General features: G+C 66.0%; 6 protein-coding genes across 6 annotated transcripts; 3 read left to right on the top strand and 3 right to left on the bottom strand.

Annotated features, from left to right (window-relative positions):
* H696_03484 (hypothetical protein) lies at window positions 1–1,846 on the top strand. The gene is made up of 4 exons (XM_009497348.1): window positions 1–131; window positions 205–411; window positions 479–649; window positions 752–1,846. The coding sequence occupies exons 1-4, from the start codon at window positions 21–23 to the stop codon at window positions 1,781–1,783; spliced, it is 1,521 nt and encodes a 506-aa protein (XP_009495623.1). The 5' UTR covers window positions 1–20; the 3' UTR covers window positions 1,784–1,846.
* Window positions 1,847–2,808: 962 nt separating this feature from the next.
* On the top strand, window positions 2,809–4,017 carry H696_03485 (hypothetical protein). The gene is made up of 4 exons (XM_009497349.1): window positions 2,809–3,012; window positions 3,171–3,351; window positions 3,462–3,645; window positions 3,748–4,017. The coding sequence occupies exons 1-4, from the start codon at window positions 2,906–2,908 to the stop codon at window positions 3,885–3,887; spliced, it is 612 nt and encodes a 203-aa protein (XP_009495624.1). The 5' UTR covers window positions 2,809–2,905; the 3' UTR covers window positions 3,888–4,017.
* A 110-nt stretch (window positions 4,018–4,127) lies between these two features.
* H696_03486 (hypothetical protein) lies at window positions 4,128–6,355 on the top strand. Its single transcript, XM_009497350.1, has 6 exons — window positions 4,128–4,597; window positions 4,718–4,877; window positions 4,978–5,383; window positions 5,589–5,675; window positions 5,811–5,898; window positions 5,996–6,355. The coding sequence occupies exons 1-6, from the start codon at window positions 4,232–4,234 to the stop codon at window positions 6,224–6,226; spliced, it is 1,338 nt and encodes a 445-aa protein (XP_009495625.1). The 5' UTR covers window positions 4,128–4,231; the 3' UTR covers window positions 6,227–6,355.
* Window positions 6,356–7,102: 747 nt separating this feature from the next.
* On the bottom strand, window positions 7,103–8,940 carry H696_03487 (60S ribosomal protein L44). The gene is made up of 3 exons (XM_009497351.1): window positions 8,825–8,940; window positions 8,010–8,121; window positions 7,103–7,663 (listed from the first exon to the last, which is right to left on the bottom strand). Exons 1-3 carry the CDS (start codon window positions 8,825–8,827, stop codon window positions 7,470–7,472), a joined length of 309 nt encoding a protein of 102 aa, XP_009495626.1. The 5' UTR covers window positions 8,828–8,940; the 3' UTR covers window positions 7,103–7,469.
* Window positions 8,941–10,741: 1,801 nt separating this feature from the next.
* H696_03488 (50S ribosomal protein L36e) lies at window positions 10,742–12,396 on the bottom strand. Its single transcript, XM_009497352.1, has 3 exons — window positions 12,120–12,396; window positions 11,315–11,449; window positions 10,742–11,173 (listed from the first exon to the last, which is right to left on the bottom strand). Exons 1-3 carry the CDS (start codon window positions 12,213–12,215, stop codon window positions 11,096–11,098), a joined length of 309 nt encoding a protein of 102 aa, XP_009495627.1. The 5' UTR covers window positions 12,216–12,396; the 3' UTR covers window positions 10,742–11,095.
* Window positions 12,397–13,382: 986 nt separating this feature from the next.
* On the bottom strand, window positions 13,383–16,954 carry H696_03489 (hypothetical protein; the record flags this gene model as incomplete). Its single annotated transcript, XM_009497353.1, has 9 exons — window positions 13,383–14,199; window positions 14,321–14,396; window positions 14,575–14,623; window positions 14,783–14,902; window positions 15,046–15,197; window positions 15,286–15,385; window positions 15,498–15,589; window positions 15,741–15,800; window positions 15,907–16,954. 9 exons carry the CDS (start codon window positions 16,952–16,954, stop codon window positions 13,596–13,598), a joined length of 2,301 nt encoding a protein of 766 aa, XP_009495628.1. The 3' UTR covers window positions 13,383–13,595.
* Between the last annotated feature and the right edge of the window lie 25 nt (window positions 16,955–16,979).

Consider the following 16,979-nt stretch of genomic DNA (forward strand, 5'->3'; position numbering starts at 1 on the left):
CCCCCGCCTACCCTGCCGCCATGTCTCTTCCCGTCATGCAGCCGGTTGTCCGGTGGCTGAATACCAGCCAGTCACTGCTGCCAGTGCGGGTTTGGGGCCGGGCCGCGCGTTTGGGCCTTCTGAGCCTGCTGGTGTGTCACGTCTCCATCGCGCGTCCGTTGCTCGAGGGCTCTTGCCGTTATCCTGACACCCGACACCTTGCAGTACCTGAGCCAGGGCATGCCGATCGGCTTCCAAGCACGTGGGCTGCCGATCCTGCTGCGCACGCGCGGCGTGTCCCTTTCGCTGATCAGCTTCAGCCTGACGGCCATGTCCATCAGCTGGATGCTGAAGCCCCTGTTTGCGGCGCACATCGACAACACCTTCTCGCCGCACATCGGCCGCCGGCGGTCATGGCTGATCCCGCTGCAGGTTCGCCGGGTCGGGTGGCGCTTTTCCCATCTCCCTTCGTGCCTTCCCTAACACCCTGGCATTGTAGTTCGGCCTTGCGGCCCTGGCCCTGGTGGCGGCCTACCTCGCCGGGCCGCTGGATGACGGTGCCGCCAGCAACCTCCCTGGTCTCTTCATCTCCTGCTTCCTGTTGAACTCCCTGTCCTCGGCCCAGGACATCGCGGTCGATGGCTTGGCCATTGACATCCTCAGTGAAACGGTGCGCGGCCTGCCTCCGGGCTCCCTCGCGCAATTCGATGCCCCTGGCCTGGGAGCCAAGGTGAAAAAAAAAAAAAGACCAACACTCACGCCCATCATGCAGGAGCTCGGCTCCGGCAACAGCATCCAAGTGGTCGGCTTCAAGGCCGGCATGTTTATCGGGGGCGCCTCGCTGGCCATGTCGCCCTCGCCGCGGTCGACCTTCAACATCATGTTTTTGATCATGCTCTTTGTGGCCATTTTGGTGCTCCTCTTCCCGGAGACGCGCCTCACCGGGTCCACGGCCTCGGCAAGTCGGCCGGCCACGCCGGCTGAGTCGGCCACACCGGAGGCCCCCTGCATGGCGAGCGAGCCGGCAAGTGCGGGCAGCTGGCTCGGTCGCTCCGGAGTGGCGGCCTTCCTGCGCATCATCACCGATCGGTCCCTGCTATGGGCCCTGCTTTTCATCATCACCTACAAGACCGGCGAGGGGGCACACGACATGCTCTTCAAGCCGCTGCTGGTGGATTCGGGCCTGACGCCGGCGCGCATCGCCACCCTGACCGGGCTCTTTGGGGCGGTGATCTCGGTCGCCGGGTCCTTCGCCGGGGGACTGCTGGCGGATCGGCACCCTGGACGCCAGCGCCTGCCGCTGCTGCTGGTCATTTTGGCCCTGCGATCGCTGCCGATGATCGGCAAGACCGTGTACGCGTATGCGGTTGATCGGGCTGGCTCGGCAGCCGGGCCGGCCTTCGACCGGTGGCCCCTGCTGGCCGTCATCGCCGGGGAGAGCTTCATCGGTGGGGCCCTGACCACGGTGACCTTCGCCTTCATGATGTCGGTGGCCTCGGCCTCCGGTCCGAGCGGGGCCACCCGGTACACGGCCTTCGCCACGGTGGAGATCCTCGGCAAGACCATCAGCTACGCTTCATGCGGGGCTATTGCCGGGTACTTTGGCTATGGGCCGGTCTTCTTCTGGGCCACGGTCATCTCCATGGTGCCGATTGGCGCTGTTTACATGGAATGGCGCGAGGGGGGCCTGGGAGGGGCTGCCGCGACGATCGGCGACGGGCCGACCCCCGGCCAGCCGTCTACCGGGGCGCCAGCGCGCGAGACCATCCCGGTGGCTGGCTCGCCCAAGATCAAGGATCTTTGAGTCGAGCCCCTGCCGGAGGCGACGCGGCGCGAGGGGAGACACGCCAATAGATCCCTTGTCCTCTTTTTTTTTTTCCACCCGCCCACAAGCGGGCCCCCTCCTTCTCCTGTGCGAGGGGTGCTTTTCTTGCGTGGGCTTTTCGTGGGAGGGGGCGGCGGGGGGGGGGCCGCCCCGACATATTGTGGGTGTGTCAGCGCCCGCTGGGGGCGGGGGGGGGGGGGGGGGGGCGAGGAGCCGGCCGCGGGACCAGCAAGCACTGCGACGCCGGGGACGCATAGTGGCTGTCTGCGCGGGGGCCGCGGGGGGCTGGCCGCCGGAGGCGGGGTACGTGGGCGGTCGGTGTCGGCGGCAGGGAGGGCCCACGACCGGGGGGGGGGCGTGAAAGTGGAGAGGCAGTGCGCCGAACCCCCGGATGCATCATACAGCAAGCCCACTTGACGACCTCCGAACCCAAGGGGGGGGGGGATGCTGAGCGCACGCGCACACACGCGCGCGTCGGCGCCCATGCCCGCGGGGCGCGGGGCGATCCACCCGCTGCCCCCCCCCCCCTCCCCGTCCGGTGGATGGGTCCAAGATCAACCCAGAGAGTTGGCACACCGGGCCCTCTTTCTCCGGGGCTGTTGCTGCCGGGTGAGCGTGGCTGTGAACAGTCGCAAGAGCCGGGCCAGGTAGACAACATAAACAGCACTCAGCCGGGGTTGCTGCTGCCTCTGGTGGTGGTGGCGACGGTGGCCCTGGCATGGTTGTTGTTGTTGTTGCTGTTGTTGTTGTTGTCGCTGCTGGCGGCGGGGCTGGGGATGTTTTCCGGGCGCTATGTTGTTGTCGGTTGTCGCCTGTTGCCCTGGTATTCTCTTGGAGACGGGCGAGGCCCATTCTGCTGCGGCCGGCCCAGTACTCGGGCGAGTGCTTCCTGCCAGCCCCACCGCTCGCTGTCCGGCCTCCTGTGGCGGGTGCCGCCGCCCGGCCGGTCGATCAGCCAGGATCCTTCGCCAGGAGGGGAGCCCATTTGTGGCCCCACCATGCCAGGGGGACCGGCCGACCGATCAACCATCCCTCGCTTTCCCCCTTTCGATCCCTCCCCACGTTTGTCCTGTCGTCCGGACCCAAGCGAAAGGCAGCATCATGTCCTCGCCCAAAGGCAAGACTGCCGCGACTGCGGCCACCAAGCCATCGATCTTCAACTTCAAGGAGCAGGTCGCCCGCTACGGCGAGTATCATAGCAACCGCGTGTGCGTTCCAGCCCCCCCGCGCCTCCCCCTGCTCACAACTGCTCCAGCACCCGCCCACTCGCTCGCTTGCTCGCTCACCCATTCACCCACACAAAAACATCTGACCATATGCACGCCTCTCGCCCATGTGTGCCTCCACCTCCACCACACCCATGTAGGAACCAAATCATCCATATGATCTTCGTGCCGGTGATTCTCTGGACGGCCTTCGTGTGGCTGACCGCTGTCGGCCCGTTTGCCACCCTCCCTAAGGTGTCTCCCTGGGCCCAGCCCACGGCGGCCGTCATCGCCGGGACCCTTTTCAACCTTTACTACATCGCCCTGGAGCCGATGACTGGCGTGCGTGCTCCTCTCCTTCCTCATTCCATCGTCTTCCCGGCGCCCCCATAGCCTGACCGACATCCCCCCATCCCCCCCCCCCCCCCCCCCCCCCCCCTTCCCGACCACAGCTTCTCTACATCCCACAAATGTGCCTGCTCCTGTACTCGGCCTATGTGTTTGCCCACTCACCGAGCGTGGCCCATCCCCACTGGGTGGCCTTCGGCGTGCATGTCGTGTCTTGGATTGCCCAGTTCTGGGGCCATGGCAAGCATGAGGGCCGCAAGCCCGCCCTCCTTGACAACCTCTTCCAGTGTGCGTCGGCCCATTCCTTTCACCCGTGCCCACCTCGGGCGCATGGGCGCTGCCTTCCCTCCCTCTGACACGCCCATCGCAACGCGACCCCCCCTCCCCCAGCCCTGGTCATGGCTCCGCTATTCGTGTTCCTCGAGACGCTCTTCCTGGTGGGCTACCGGCCGCAGCTCCATCGGCTGGTCCGCAACGAGTCGGGCAAGCGCCGCGCCGCCTGGCTGCGCAGCCTGAAGAAGGCCCACTAGAAGGGCGCATACACACCAGCATGCGGTCCTCTCTCCTCCCCGTCTCCCCCACACCGGGGGGCGGGGCGGGGCGGAGGGGGGGACCGGCTCCGGGTAAGACACCCATACAATACACCCTACCAGCTTCCAACTATCCCAAGCATTGGCACCTCGCTGGGGCTGGTTTTTGTCCCACCCCGATGCGTACCTGGCTACAGCCGCATGAGATCCAGTCAGCCTCCCTCTCCCTGCCCCCCCCCCCACCACCACCACCACCACCACCCACCCTTTCCTCGCCTGTCTGCTGCTACCACTCCCCACCCTCTCCTCCCTCTTTCCAGGGCGCACACGCACACACGCACGCAATGCAATCACAAAGACAGGGGCCGCCCCCGCAACTAAAGGGCCCGCCCTCGCATGTGCACATGCAGCAGGCCCAGCAACAGCACTACCTGATCAGCGCGCCCGACGTCAACATGCACACTCAGGCGACCGGGCGCGGGCAGTTTGAGCGCCGCGGATCCAACGCTCCGCCCTTCGGGCGGCCGGGCAACATCGACGTGCCCATCATGGCCGATGCCCCTGGCGAGGAGAGGCCCAGGGCCACTCTTAATGTTGACGGCCCGGCTTTGTCGCAGATTGCCTGGAGCAACAAGGGCCGATTCCTGGCCGGGGCTTTTTCCGCGCCGGTCTTCCTGCCAAAGGAGGCCGCCATTGCCCGAGTGTGGGACGTACGTCACTTTCCCTGGTCCATGGTCTTGCCCCTGTCCGGCTACTGATGACACCTGTGCATGCTGGCCTGGCCCTCGCCGGCCTTCTCTGCGCCGCTCGCTCTCTCGCCACCCCTTCAGGTGAAACCTGGCATCTACCGGGACTTGTTGATCCCGCTGCAGGACGTCCCCGACCGGAGCCAGCTTCTGTCCACGCAAATCGCCTGGGAGATGAAGCGCGCCAATTACCTGGTCATCCTGGTGCCCTCGTCGCACTTTCTCTACTTTTGGCACTCCATTGGTACGCGCCTCTCCCGAGGCGCAACTCGGCTGGTCCTGTCCCCGTTGCCCCGGCCTCCTGGCTAACATGTGCTTTCCCCCGCTTGCTTGGCCCTGTACAGACTTCCGGTCGCGAGACATCGCCCTGCCCACGGCCACGGTGGATTTGAGTCGAATCTTGCCGGCAGGAACGCCACGGCCGGAGCTGCTCCAATGGTCCTACAATGGGGACATGCTGGCGGTCTCGGCTGGGACCAATGTCTTCCTCTTTGATGCGCGCGGTGATTGGTCGGCTCCCTGCGCGGCGCACACCTTCGACGCGCCCATTCGCGCGCTCTGCTGGTCGCCGGAGTGCGACCGCCTGTATGTGACCCTGGCCCCGGCTAGCCTGGTGGCTCTGCAGGTCCAGTGCCCCGGGTCGGCGGAGGCCGGCAGCGGCATGCCCAAGCCCACCTTCCACGGGACCCCCCTCCGAACAATCGCCGACCACTCGAGCCTCGGCCTCTTGGATTATGACTTCTGCACCAAGTGCGCCCGGCAACTGCTCGGTCCCTCTGGCAGAGCAGTTGGTCCCCAGCATCTCCCTTGTCCCTTCCACACACACACACACACACACACACACACACACACACACACACACACACACACACACACACACACACACACACACACACACACGCGCGCGCCCGCATGCCCTTCTGACTTTGTCCCCTTTTCCCACCTCCCCCCGAAGTACCCTCGTCACTGGCGGCGCCTCTTCGGTCCTCACCTTCTGGTGTGCGCAGACGCTCATGCCTATTGAGACTCTCTGCCCGGTTGAGTACGTCCTCCGTGCCTCCCCTGCCCCTTTGTGGCATGCTCGCCTGCTTATTTATCATGCCACGCCCCCACAACCGCACACGGAACTCGGAAACCGCGCTCGCCTCGCCCCTGCTCCTCTCGCCCCCTGTCTCAGTGAACCCATTGTGGCGGCCAAATTTTGCCGCATTTCCCGGCTCCGCTCGTGCCTCATCATTCAGACTCTCTCGGGGAGGGTGATTTTCGTGCGTGGCCCCGTGTTTAGACATCCCCCCCCCCCATCTCGATTGCTCAGACTCATCCCATGCCATCCTCCCCCTGCGTCCCCCTCTCGACATCCAGCTCAAGCGCATGCCGAATGGCCTTCTCCAGCCGGATCGGGTGTATACCGCCTCCACTGTGATCGACCCCCCGGGTCAGAGCGTGACCCTGCCCAGCGTCCCGGTGTGCAGCTTCTCGGCCAGGGCTCGCCATGACGAGACCAACTTCTCCTCCCTTGTCAATGTCTCGTACCTGCTTCCTGGCGAGTCCACCGCTGTGGCTGACATTGTCATCCCGCCGGACACCCTGTGAGCGGAATGTGGGGCTGATGTGCTCCCCATGCAGGCCCATGCCAACACATATTCACAAATGCATCGCCACCTCACACGCACATGCGCACCTCCTCCATGCCCCCCGCACACACATACACACACATACACACACATGTAAAGGTAGAGGGCGGGCAAATAAAAAGGAATTGTGGGCTTGCCATTTGGCATGTGTGATCCATGTGATATGTTATTCTCGGACAGCAGATCGGTGCCAAAAGGGAACAACAGAACCGGTGCGTCGGGAAAGGCACGCCCCGGTCTGTGACTGGAGCGCGGGCCCGAGGGCTATCTGGCGGCGGAGAAAACGCGCGGGTACTTCAACTTCCTGGAGGAGGACCGGCACGCACCGTCGCGATGGGAGGGGGGCGTCGGCCGCTTCAAACGCGCATAGTAGCACGACCAAAGCCCGGGGAAACGGCGGGGCCGCCCAGACAGCAGAATACCCGGTCTCGAGGAGTAGGAGGGCTGTAACCGCGCGAAGGCGCGCGGGCAGCACGGCGACATGGCATCCGAGAAGAAGTAGTATGTCGGACTCTCTCCCCGACGGGTGCCTCTGGCCTTTCCGCCCCCTTCCCCGAAGACCAGCCAGGAAGACGCAGAAGAATACAGGGACAAGAAGGCAAGGCACCCACCCCCCACACCCCCGCGCCCCGCCAAGGGAAAAGACCGCGCCCGATGATTGCTCCAAGGAAACAAACATGCGTCGAAATCGGACAGACCCCCACACTCTCGCCTGCCCCCCTCTCCTCTCTCCCCCCACCGCGGAAAACAGGCCGGGGTCCCACCTTGCCGAGCAGCATAGGAGAGGGGCGCACACGGCCTGCAGGAAACACAAAAGAGGCAAAGGGCAAGAGGATGGAGAAACTACTGATGATTGGATGATGGCATTGGGGGCGAGACTCGTGTGCGCGCAGCGGGTGGTGTGTGTGGCGGCAATTATTGGAGGCAGCCGCCCCATCCGCCCGCCGGTGCCCCGCGCGCTGCCGCCACACCGGCCGCCACACAGCGGCCGGCATATGCATGGCTATGCTGCCACTGCCACCAAGGGGCGAGCACACCCACGGCCGAGGGTCGTCATCGTCTCACTCGGGCGCCGGAACGGGCAGCCGAGGGGGAGAACGGCGGTCAGGGTGGCTCGGGAAATGGCAGTGGCGACGGCAGCGGCGGCGCAGCGCAACGACCGCAGCAGCAGCAGCAACAGCAGCAGCTGATGGTGAGGACATTTAGTCGGAGCTGCTCTTGGTGGCACCGCCAAGCTCGAAGGACTTGCAGCGCTTCAGGGAGAACTGGAAGCGGTGGCTGCAGTCGGAGCACTCAAGGCGGAGGGTGATCTTACGGGTGACCTTAGCCTTCTTGTGGAAGATAGGCTTGGTCTGACCACCGAAACCGGCCTGCTTGGCGCGGTAGCGGCGCTCACCTGGGGGAGAGAGGGAGGGGGGGAGAAAGCACAAGAGAACAGAGGGAGACCGGGAGGGAGCGCGAGAAGGAGGGGGGGCGGAGAGCAGCACAGGGTCAGGGTCAGCGGGGAAAGGTGGGGCTGGAAAAGGCGATAGATGCCCCCCCTCGGCTGGGGGAGCCACAGGGAGGGGGAAGAAGTCATCACGGAAGAGATACGAGAGAGGGCGCAAAAAAAGGACAAAAGCACTTGCCCCGGGGCGCGTCTCGCTCACGCGCAGCAGCGACGGCACAGACGGGCGCAGCGAACGACACACGGAGAGAAGGAGAGGGCGCGCGCGAGAAGAAGGAGGAAGGTCACTACGCACCCTGAGCGAAGAAACGGCGCTTGCCAGCACGGTACTGGGTGACACGGTGCTGGGTGTGCTTGCGGCACTTGGAGGAGGCGCAGAAAGAGCGGCGAGTCTTGGGGAAGTTCACCTGTGTGGCGGGGAGGGGGAGGAAGAGCGCGAAAGAAAGGCAGAGGAGGGAGTCAGCACGCAGCAAAGGACGGAATGGGCGCAGGGGCGCACATGTGAGAAGGAGGAAAAGAGGGAATGGAAGAGGTCCGTCCCCGCCCCCGCGCCCCTCTATCTGGCAGGGGTCGACACAGCGGATGACCGGGTCATCCCCCCGCCGTCGCAGCCACAGAGGGAGGGATCCGCCCTCTGTCCGTCTCCTCCTCGCCGCCAGATCACTCTCAGCCTGGGTGTGTCGCGCGCGCGCGCGTCAGCAGTCTACCGGCACGCCAGGAAGCGAAAGAAGGGCCGATAGATTGCACATGCGGGGGGCTCGGCATCGGATGCGGAAATTGAAAACCGCATCCGATGAACACGCGTGAGACGTGGCATGCGGGGATCCACGCGCGGCGCTCGCCCCTCCCGCCGGTCTGGAAGCAGGAGACACCGCCGGCGAAGGGACGGCCTCCCGCCGGGCAAGAGCGCGACAGCAAGGGCGAGGAGGGACAGGCGGCCGACACCAAGACAGAGAGGGCGAGGACGGGGGAGGGGGGACGACAGCATGGCACAGGACACGCGCGCGGGGGCTGACGGCGAGGCGAAGCGGGGGGGAGGGGCAAAGAGGAGGCAGGAAGAAACAAGAGAGGCGCGAGGAGCAGGAGAAGGAGAGGGGGGAGGCTACGGACCATTGTTACAGACTGTCCCGGGAGATGTGTCAAACAAAAGAGTCACAGCCGAGAAAGAGGCGGGACCCTAGGTAGGGTGCGACCACGGGGCGGGCCCTCTTCATCGTGGCGCACCCCGGGCCGTGGTGGGCTCCCCCCCCCCTCGCCTGGGCGCCGTCGTCCTTGGCGCGGGACCCCCTCACCCGGAGGGGGCGGGCGCCCCGGGAGGAGAGAGCCACGCACCGCGCACAACATGCGCGCGGGCACATGCAGGCGTAGGCGCCCTCGGGCGCGCGCTGGAGCGCGGGGGGGAAAGTCGTGACAACCATCTGAAGGCCTTGTCCGCCCCCCCCCCCCCCCCCCCCACCCTCTGGCCGCCCTGATGGGGGGAAACACGTCTCCCGGCGTGCCTGACACACACCCACCCGCACACATACACCCGGGGAGACCTGCGGGCGCCGTGCCCCCCCCCCCCCCCCCCCCCCCCCCCCCCCCGCGCAGGGGAGACCTCCGAGACAGGAGCGAAGGATGCCCAGGACACGGTGCCCTTGCCACAGCCACAACGTGGGCAGTCGCACACCACCACGGCTGCCGGGCATGACAGCGGGTCGCACACGGGAGGAAAGCCAGGGCAGGAGCGCGTCCGGCCAGGTCCCGGCTGCGCGCCTCTCCACACGCCCGCCCCTGGCCACTCCCCGCCCGCCTGCCCGGTGGGGAGAGACATCCCTGAGCGTCCTCGCCGGCACTGCCCAAAACAAGGCACCGCCCTCCCCCCCCCCGTGCATCGCGGGAGCGTGAGCAAGGGCACGGAGAACCCCCGCCCTCGCCCTCGCCCCCCCCCCCCCCCTTCCCCCCTTCGGGCCGGGAGAACGCCCTCGATCCAGGCGCCCGTTACACCGAGCCCCAGGACGGGAGCCGCCCGGCGGGGGAAAAGGGGGCGCGGCTCCCGCCAAAGAGCGCGCGCCGAGGGGACACACGGGAACAACCAAACCTTGAAGGCCCTCGGCACAGAGACCCATCACCCCACAATAGCGCCCGGACACTCCCCGAGGAACGGCGAGGCGGGCGGAGGGGCGTCACGACGGCGCCGGGCATGGCTGCGTCGGCAGCGAGCGGCCCGGGGAGGGGAAAAGTGGGTGCGAACAGCTGACGCGCGAGCCTGGTGACTGTATCGTTGGCATAGGGCTGGAACCCCAACCCTAGATGGGGACGCGTCCCGGGTTGGTACCAACGCTCATGTCGAGTAGGAGGGGCAGCCGGACATGATGTTAATTGATGATATCCAGAAGCCTGGGAGGCGGTCATGGGTGAGTTAACGACGAGCCGGCAGGCCCCTCGATCTCGATGAGCAGTAGGCATTTCCGAGATCTCATCACGGCGTGGGGCCCGTGTGTCGCTCGCCGTCCGGCCTTTCCCACCAAGCGCCTTCCTCTGGGCCTCATCCCCTTGCACGCGCACACATCAAAAAAAGACCCTGCCAGGGACAAGACCACTCGCTATTTGGCAAAAGGAGGACAACCAGCATCACCGAACCCGAGGAGAGAGAGAGGGAGAGAGAGAGAGAGGGAGAGAGAGAGTGATCGCCCGGAAAAGGGAGGACAAACTCCCGCCCTGAGCCAGACGCCATACATCTGTCTCTGGCGAAACACGGCCCTCCTCCCGTGTGCCGCGGGGACAAACCCGGCCGGAGGAGTACATCGGAGAGGAAGAGGAGGCGCGCAGCAGACTGCGCGACATTTCACCTGCGCCCCGCGCGCGCCCCGCACTGTGGACTACACACGCCGATGAGAGACGCTACGAAGACAGCCGCGGAGGGGGCAAGGCAAATAGCCTCCTTTCAGGCAAACGAGGGGAAGTCTCCTCTCCTCCGGACAAAGCACACACACACACACACACAACGGGCCATAGCCCCTCCTCCCGCCCCGCCCCCCCAACAACCTCGGCTACTCGCCCCCCCTCCCCGACCGCCGCGCGTTGCCCGACGACGCGTCTGCACCTTCTCCCTCCCCTGGCCGGCGCGCACACGGCGACGACGGGGAGAGACCGAGGCGAAGGAGGAGGGAGGAGCCAAAAACCGCCAGCGGCAAGACAGGGGCGCGCGAGAGGGGCACGAAGATGGGCAGAGACAGAGTGAGGAGGAGAAGAACAGAAAGGGAAGTCCATCCACGCCTTGTGCGGTTGCTGCTCTCTCGTGGAACAAGAGGGTCTCCTGCTCGAGGAAATGCGCGCGCGCAGGCGTTTATTGAGTATGAATCCAAGAGAGAAAGCTGGAGGAGTGTCGTAGGCACGCATTTAGGCACCACGGCGCTGCTGGACAAGGATGGCGGACATCTCGTCGACCTTGCGCTTGGCGCGGACGAGGGTACCGAGCTGGAGGGGCGCGCGGAGGGAAAGAGAAGTTAGGAGACGACAGAAAAGACGATAGATACCCCCCTCAGCCGGAAACGAGGGGGGAGAGAGAGAGAGAGAGAGCGAGAGCGAGGGAACTGGGCCATGCTCAGGGGTACGCACGCGCTTCTTGGTGAGGCGGCGGGCACGCTTGTCCTTGCCGACGCGCAGAAGCTCGATAATGCGCTTCTCGTAGGGGGCAAGACCGGCGACCTCACGGATGAGCTCACGGACGTGCTTCACGCGCTTGGAGACGACCTGCGCGCAAGGGGAAGGAGAGGGGGGAAGAAAATTAGCGAACCGCCTAGCGAGAGAGAGAGAGAGAGACCGCCTGAGGAGGAGAAGGTGAAGAACATGTGCGAGCGCGCGCGCGCGCGCGTGGGGACCCCATTAGAGCGCAGATTCCCCTCCCAACCGGCCGCCACCACACACAGCCAACCAGCCAGAAGGAGAACGAGAGGCATCGGATGCAGCATGCATCCGCACGCCAGAGCCCAGGCGGTCTACAGACGGGCACACACTGGCGTCGCTCTCCTTCGGCCCGGCCCTCGCGCGTTCAGACGCGCCGCCTCGCGCCGGCCCCGATGCAGGCGCGAGCGTCCCGTATGCGTGCGCGCGAGACAGCAGCGCATTCCCTCCCCGCCCTCCCTCCCGCGACCACGGGCGTCCAGGCGGCGTGGCTGCAGGAGAGGGCGGATGCCATGGGGAGCGCGCGCGCGCGCGCGAGCATACATCCAATCGGGGAAGCGGGCAAAGGCGCGGTCGTGTGGGGCGGCGTGCGGTCGTGTGGCCATGTGCAGGGAGGGCACTAGGGAGGGGGGGGTGCAGCGTATGGAGGGGGGCGTGGCGCGCACGCGCGCGCGCGCGTGCATGGCGACAAGGCGAAAGACAACAGAAGGGGCGGGAGAGGCGGAAGGAGGAGACGTACACCCTTGCGCTGGACGGGGCGGGTGGGGAGCTCGCGGACGGTGACGATGTGACCGGCGTTGATGCCAAGAGACTTGCCAGAGAAAGACTTGGTCATTGTGACAACAATTAGAGCAAATGTGATTTGAGGACAAAACAAAGGCACTAACTGAGAGAACCACCCCTGCGGACGGGGGAGAGCACCTGGGTGGCACTTCGGTCGCCTTGTCGTGCCTGTGCCCTCCCGCCCTTGCGCGCGTGCGCGAGTCCATACGTGCAAGGACGCGCCCGCGCTTGCGGCATCCCTCCCCCTCCCTCCCCGGGAACCGGCAGGGGTCGGGAAGGCCCCGCGCCCGCGCCCGCCCCCGCCCCCGCCCCCGCCCCACGCCCCGCGCCCCTCCCCCCCCCCTCTCCGGTCCTGTCCCGCTGGCGGGGGCGAGGGGCGGGGGGAGAGGGAACACGCACCCCCACCAGTACATGCTCACAACCAGGCGGGCACACAGCGCACTGGCCCGCCACTCGGGCGGGGTCCCCCCGGGGAGCCCCCGGCTGGCTCTCCGTCCGGCCTTTTGGCGCCCGGCCGCCTCGGCTCCCCCATACACACCTACCGACACATTCCCCCTCCCAGGACGCTGGGAATTTGCCCACATGCACCGTGCGCGGCAGAGGAACGACGAGAAAGAGTGCGGCACAACGCGCAAGCAAAGGATCCCGGCGCGGGCGAAAGTCCAACGAGCCGACGTGGCTCCCCCCCCCCCCCCGCCCCCCCCAGACCCAGACGGAGAGGGCCCGCCAGGCCAAGACACGAGCGTGTGCCAACGCTCCCATCTGAGTTCAGCCAACAGGGGCGGCAGGCCGGCTTCCTGCGGGATTGACCTGCGGGAGATTCTTCTGTACAGGGCCACTTTCGTAGCGACCGGCATTGTCGCTGGTTTTACATCCACGCACATATACCACGCCTTATTTTATATATGCCTTTTCCGGTCTTGCCGCATGCTTTTCTCCGCCCGCCGTTTGCTCGAGCACACAGATCGAGGGTTGCAACCCTCATAGGGTTGCCCCGCACTCCAGAACCATATTACACACACGTGACCACCTACATTCTGGAGATGTTCTATATTCCTGGAGAGCAGGTTTCTTGTTTTCTGGAGGTCTGTAAAGGCCACTCCCCTCCATGCGCGGGGGGGGCACGCATCCCCTGGGGAGGAGGGGGCGGGAAAAAAAAAAGATGGCAGGCGGGCAGGCGCCCCACCACGGCGAGGAGCGTGCATGCGCATTATCGAAAGAGAGAGAGAGAGAGGGAAAGGGAGAAGTAAGGGGAGAGGAGGGGCAGGGGCGTCTTGCCGCGTATCTATATGGAATGGTTGCTCCGTCTCCCCGCCGGCTGGTTCTTCTTCCGCCCCGCCACACAGGGGGAGAGCTGGGACCCCGGTGGCATGTCCACTGTGTGATGGACCGGTGCCCCTCGCCCTCCGCCCTCGCCCATGTGAGAGGGGCTTCACTTGTCCAGCAGGGTGGGGCTCGCCGCATCTCCGGACGTCAGCTCCGCCACTGGCGACGAGCTCGACGCATGAGGCAGGTGAGCATACCCCTTGGGGGCCGGGAGGTGCCGCTTCGGCACCGCATCCCGGGAGGCCAGCTCCTCCGGCGTCGGCAGGTACGCCGGCAGGCGCGGATCCATCGGGTCCATGCCCAGCAGCAGCCCCGGGTTCAGATGCTCCTCGCCGTCGCTGTCCACATGCGCCAGACCCAGCAGCTGGGTGGGCTCCAGCGGCAGGCCCAGAGTGTCGGCAATGAGCATGCGGTCCGCCACCGGGTCCGACAGAGCCTTCATTTGTTCCTCCCGACGGAGGGCACGCGCGGCCGCGTGCGCCAACTTGGACGGGCTCGGCGGCCGGACCATCACCAAAGGCAGGCCATTCTGATCGAAGCCATCGGCCAGGTACAGGCGAGACGAGGACCGCGGCCGCGGCGATAGCAGCCCCGCCTGTGCCAGGGAATTCACCAGCCCACACATGTTTGCCGTGGGGATGTGCTCCGGGCGCATCATTGGGTGGATGTGGTTCTCCTCCAGGAAGGGCAGGGGGTCCTCGGCCAGGATCCTGTTGTGTCACCGGGGAGGGGGAGGGGGTAATTTCGGTGGGTCAGCATGTTGCGCTGCTACAGCCGGCCAGCCGGCGAGAGGACAAAGAGGAGGGACGCGAGGCAGGCGCGCGAACGCACTTGACAGTGTTTCGGATGGCCTTCCGGCGCTGGTTGTACACCGTATTGAGCAGGGACTCCAGCAGGTCGAAATCCACTGTCACGCGCAGGGGGGCAGAGTGGGCGGGGTTAATCTGCTGGTCAGCGGGGTGGGGAGGGGCGCGTGATTGTAGCGCATGTGTGTGTGTGTGTGTGTGTGTGTGTGCGCGCGCGGGCCAGTTGCCTGTTTCTTTCCCTCGCTCGCTTGTGACTGTTGGCTGATTTGCCATACGCACCGACTTCCGGGTTGTGGCGTGGTTCGAGGTTGACCACGGCCGCGGAGACCTAGGATCGAGTGGGCGAAGGGTGGGAGATAGCGCGCAGGGGAGTCAGGACGCAAAGTGGGGAGAGGGGGGCGAGGGGGCAAACAGAGAGAGAGAGAGAGAGAGAGGGAGACAGGTGGCAAGTGCACATGGCTCAGCAAGGTCGGGGCCACAGACACACCTTCGGGGCCGGGACGAACACCTCCGGCGGCAGAACATATGGCATGGTGACCTTGCACAGGTGCTGTGCCAAAAAGGAGAGACGCGTGCGCGTGCGGCGATTGATGTCGGACACGAGTCGCTGGGCAGGAGAGGGAGAGCGAGGGGGACGAGGAGAGGGAGGGGAAAAGAAAGGCAGAGACAGCGTGAGTGAGACCCGCGGAGCAGGAGCATGCGTGATGATAGCACCAGCAGGGGGCGCTGCCGGCGGCAGGTGTGACGTACATCGGCCACCTCCTTCTGGAACATGAGCGTCATGCGGACATCGCGCCCGGGGCGGAAGATATTCGCGCCGTACGATTGCATGCGAAGCCAATTCAATAGCAGAGGAGTTGAAATGTTGAAGGGGAGGTTGCCCACCAGTCGGACCTTGGAGGCTGCGGTGACAGGGGAGTGGGCTTTTAGTTTGGTTGGGGTGTTTTGTTTGGGGCAGGGGTTCGGGGTGGGGGGGGGGGGGGGGCGCACGATTGAAGTGGTCCAGTAGACGTGGCAGGATCAGGCGATTGGCGTCCAGGATGTCGCCATGAATGATGTGCAGCTTGCCGCGCGATGCGTCGGCCAGGTTCTATTTGGCATTTTTCGCGAGGCCGGGGAAGGTGTTGCATGTGCTTGTGTGAGGCGGGTGTATCTCGAGGGGGGAGGGGGGGACAGTCGAAACAAGCCGCAAGACGGCGCACCTTGAGAGCCGGCAGGAAACGCGGATCCTTCTCCACAACGATGACCCGCTCGGCCGTGGAGTTCAGCAGAGAGCGCGTAAGCGAGCCGGGGCCTGTATGCGGGGCGGCAAGGGGGGGGACACAGAGTCGCAGGGGCATTTACACATACACACATGCAAATGCACGCACAGCTCAGCGGGTTAGTCGGCGCCCGGGGCTGGTGGGAGGGGACGCGCCCGAAGTCAGCCGGATGTTGGCACGCACCTGGCCCGACCTCGATGACGGTGGCTCCCTCGATGTCGGGGATACAGCGGATGATTTTCTCTGCCAGCAGCAATAAAAGGCTCACGGTCAGTGCCATCGCCACAGGAAGTGCCCAACAAACCGGCCCCCATTTGCCCCCCCCCCCCCCCCCATGGGGAACTCGTACCGGAAACATTCATGTCGAAGATGAAGTTCTGCGACAGCTGCGCGCGTGCTTGCAGACCGTACACCTTGACCACATCCGACACGGACATCATGGGCGGGAGGAAGCTCGTCCCGCCGACCACAACGCTGTTCATGGTGGTCATCGGGGTGGATTTCGGGGCGGCCAGCTTCGGGTGCAGGCGGTCTCGGCTGATGGGGATGTACCGCAGATTGGGCATGAGGCTGGAAAGTCGGCGCTTGCCCGGGCCGAAGTCCCGCAGCCGGGGGTGCTGGTAGTCGGCCTCGGGATCCACGTGCAGCGTGGCGTCCGCCTGCTGATCGGCGAAGGGGGGCTGGGGCTGTGGCGATTGCGGGGGTGTCGCCGGGTCCGGTGCGGCAGACCCAGCCTTCTGGCGGCCCTGGCCACTTCGGCCAGAGGCCGCAGCGGCCGCCGCGAGGGCGGACACGGTGGCCGCGGCGGCACTCTGCTTCTTGGGCTTCGGGGCCGGGGCAGCCTCCGTGGCGGTGGTGGCAGCCTCCGACTGACTGGGCCGAGTGCCGATGCTAGACAGCCGAGAGAAAAGCGCCTCCGGCTGGAGGTCCAGCTGGGCCGCGAGGTCCGGGTTCAGCTGCTTGTCCAGGGCCGGCTTGTCCTGGGAGAACATGCGACTGAAAATCTGGTCCTTGACGTTGGTCCGGGGGGCGTCATCGGACTCGGCAGCGCTCGGGGTCGGGGGGGTCTTGCCCTCGGCGGCGGCGGCGGCGGCCGCGCGTGCGTCCGCCTGCAGTGCCCGATTGCGCCGGGCCTGGCGATTGATGCGCCCCTGCATGCCAATGCGATACTCGGCCTGGGTCAGTTCCGCGGCCCGGGGCAGGGTCATCTCCGCCATTGGGATGTTCCGCGGAGCCACCGATGCCAGGGCCTTGCGCAGGGGAAGGACCCCGGAAGGCGGGCTGGGCTTGTCATCAGCTGTGGCTGGTGAGCTTGACGAGTGGAAGAGAGCCGAGGCCGCCGGGCTGGAAAGCCGGCTGCCGACATGCTGGGCCAGACGCGTCCGGAGGGAGAGCATCCTCAGGCGAGGGAGGGGGGCGGGG

The sequence above is a fragment of the Fonticula alba genome (assembly GCF_000388065.1).
Source record: "Fonticula alba strain ATCC 38817 unplaced genomic scaffold supercont2.5, whole genome shotgun sequence".
NCBI classification, from domain to species: Eukaryota; order Rotosphaerida; family Fonticulaceae; genus Fonticula; species Fonticula alba.

What these genes read in the sequence shown, in the direction of transcription:
- H696_03484 (XM_009497348.1), top strand. Translation starts at nt 21, where the DNA reads ATGTCTCTTCCCGTCATGCAGCCGGTTGTCCGGTGGCTGAATACCAGC. An exon ending in TGGGCCTTCTGAGCCTGCTG is followed by an intron (nt 132 to 204) that starts GTGTGTCACGTC and finishes GACACCTTGCAG; the next exon opens with TACCTGAGCCAGGGCATGCC. An exon ending in TTGACATCCTCAGTGAAACG is followed by an intron (nt 650 to 751) that starts GTGCGCGGCCTG and finishes CCCATCATGCAG; the next exon opens with GAGCTCGGCTCCGGCAACAG.
- H696_03485 (XM_009497349.1), top strand. Translation starts at nt 2,906, where the DNA reads ATGTCCTCGCCCAAAGGCAAGACTGCCGCGACTGCGGCCACCAAGCCA. An exon ending in GAGTATCATAGCAACCGCGT is followed by an intron (nt 3,013 to 3,170) that starts GTGCGTTCCAGC and finishes ACACCCATGTAG; the next exon opens with GAACCAAATCATCCATATGA. An exon ending in CCTTGACAACCTCTTCCAGT is followed by an intron (nt 3,646 to 3,747) that starts GTGCGTCGGCCC and finishes CCCCTCCCCCAG; the next exon opens with CCCTGGTCATGGCTCCGCTA.
- H696_03486 (XM_009497350.1), top strand. Translation starts at nt 4,232, where the DNA reads ATGCAATCACAAAGACAGGGGCCGCCCCCGCAACTAAAGGGCCCGCCC. An exon ending in CTACTTTTGGCACTCCATTG is followed by an intron (nt 4,878 to 4,977) that starts GTACGCGCCTCT and finishes GGCCCTGTACAG; the next exon opens with ACTTCCGGTCGCGAGACATC. An exon ending in GATTATGACTTCTGCACCAA is followed by an intron (nt 5,384 to 5,588) that starts GTGCGCCCGGCA and finishes CTCCCCCCGAAG; the next exon opens with TACCCTCGTCACTGGCGGCG.
- H696_03487 (XM_009497351.1), bottom strand. An exon ending in GCGCCGTTTCTTCGCTCAGG is followed by an intron (nt 7,664 to 8,009) that starts GTGCGTAGTGAC and finishes TCTCTCCCCCAG; the next exon opens with GTGAGCGCCGCTACCGCGCC.
- H696_03488 (XM_009497352.1), bottom strand. Translation starts at nt 12,215, where the DNA reads ATGACCAAGTCTTTCTCTGGCAAGTCTCTTGGCATCAACGCCGGTCAC. An exon ending in GCCCCGTCCAGCGCAAGGGT is followed by an intron (nt 11,450 to 12,119) that starts GTACGTCTCCTC and finishes CCTTGCGCGCAG; the next exon opens with GTCGTCTCCAAGCGCGTGAA. An exon ending in GCCGCCTCACCAAGAAGCGC is followed by an intron (nt 11,174 to 11,314) that starts GTGCGTACCCCT and finishes GCGCCCCTCCAG; the next exon opens with CTCGGTACCCTCGTCCGCGC.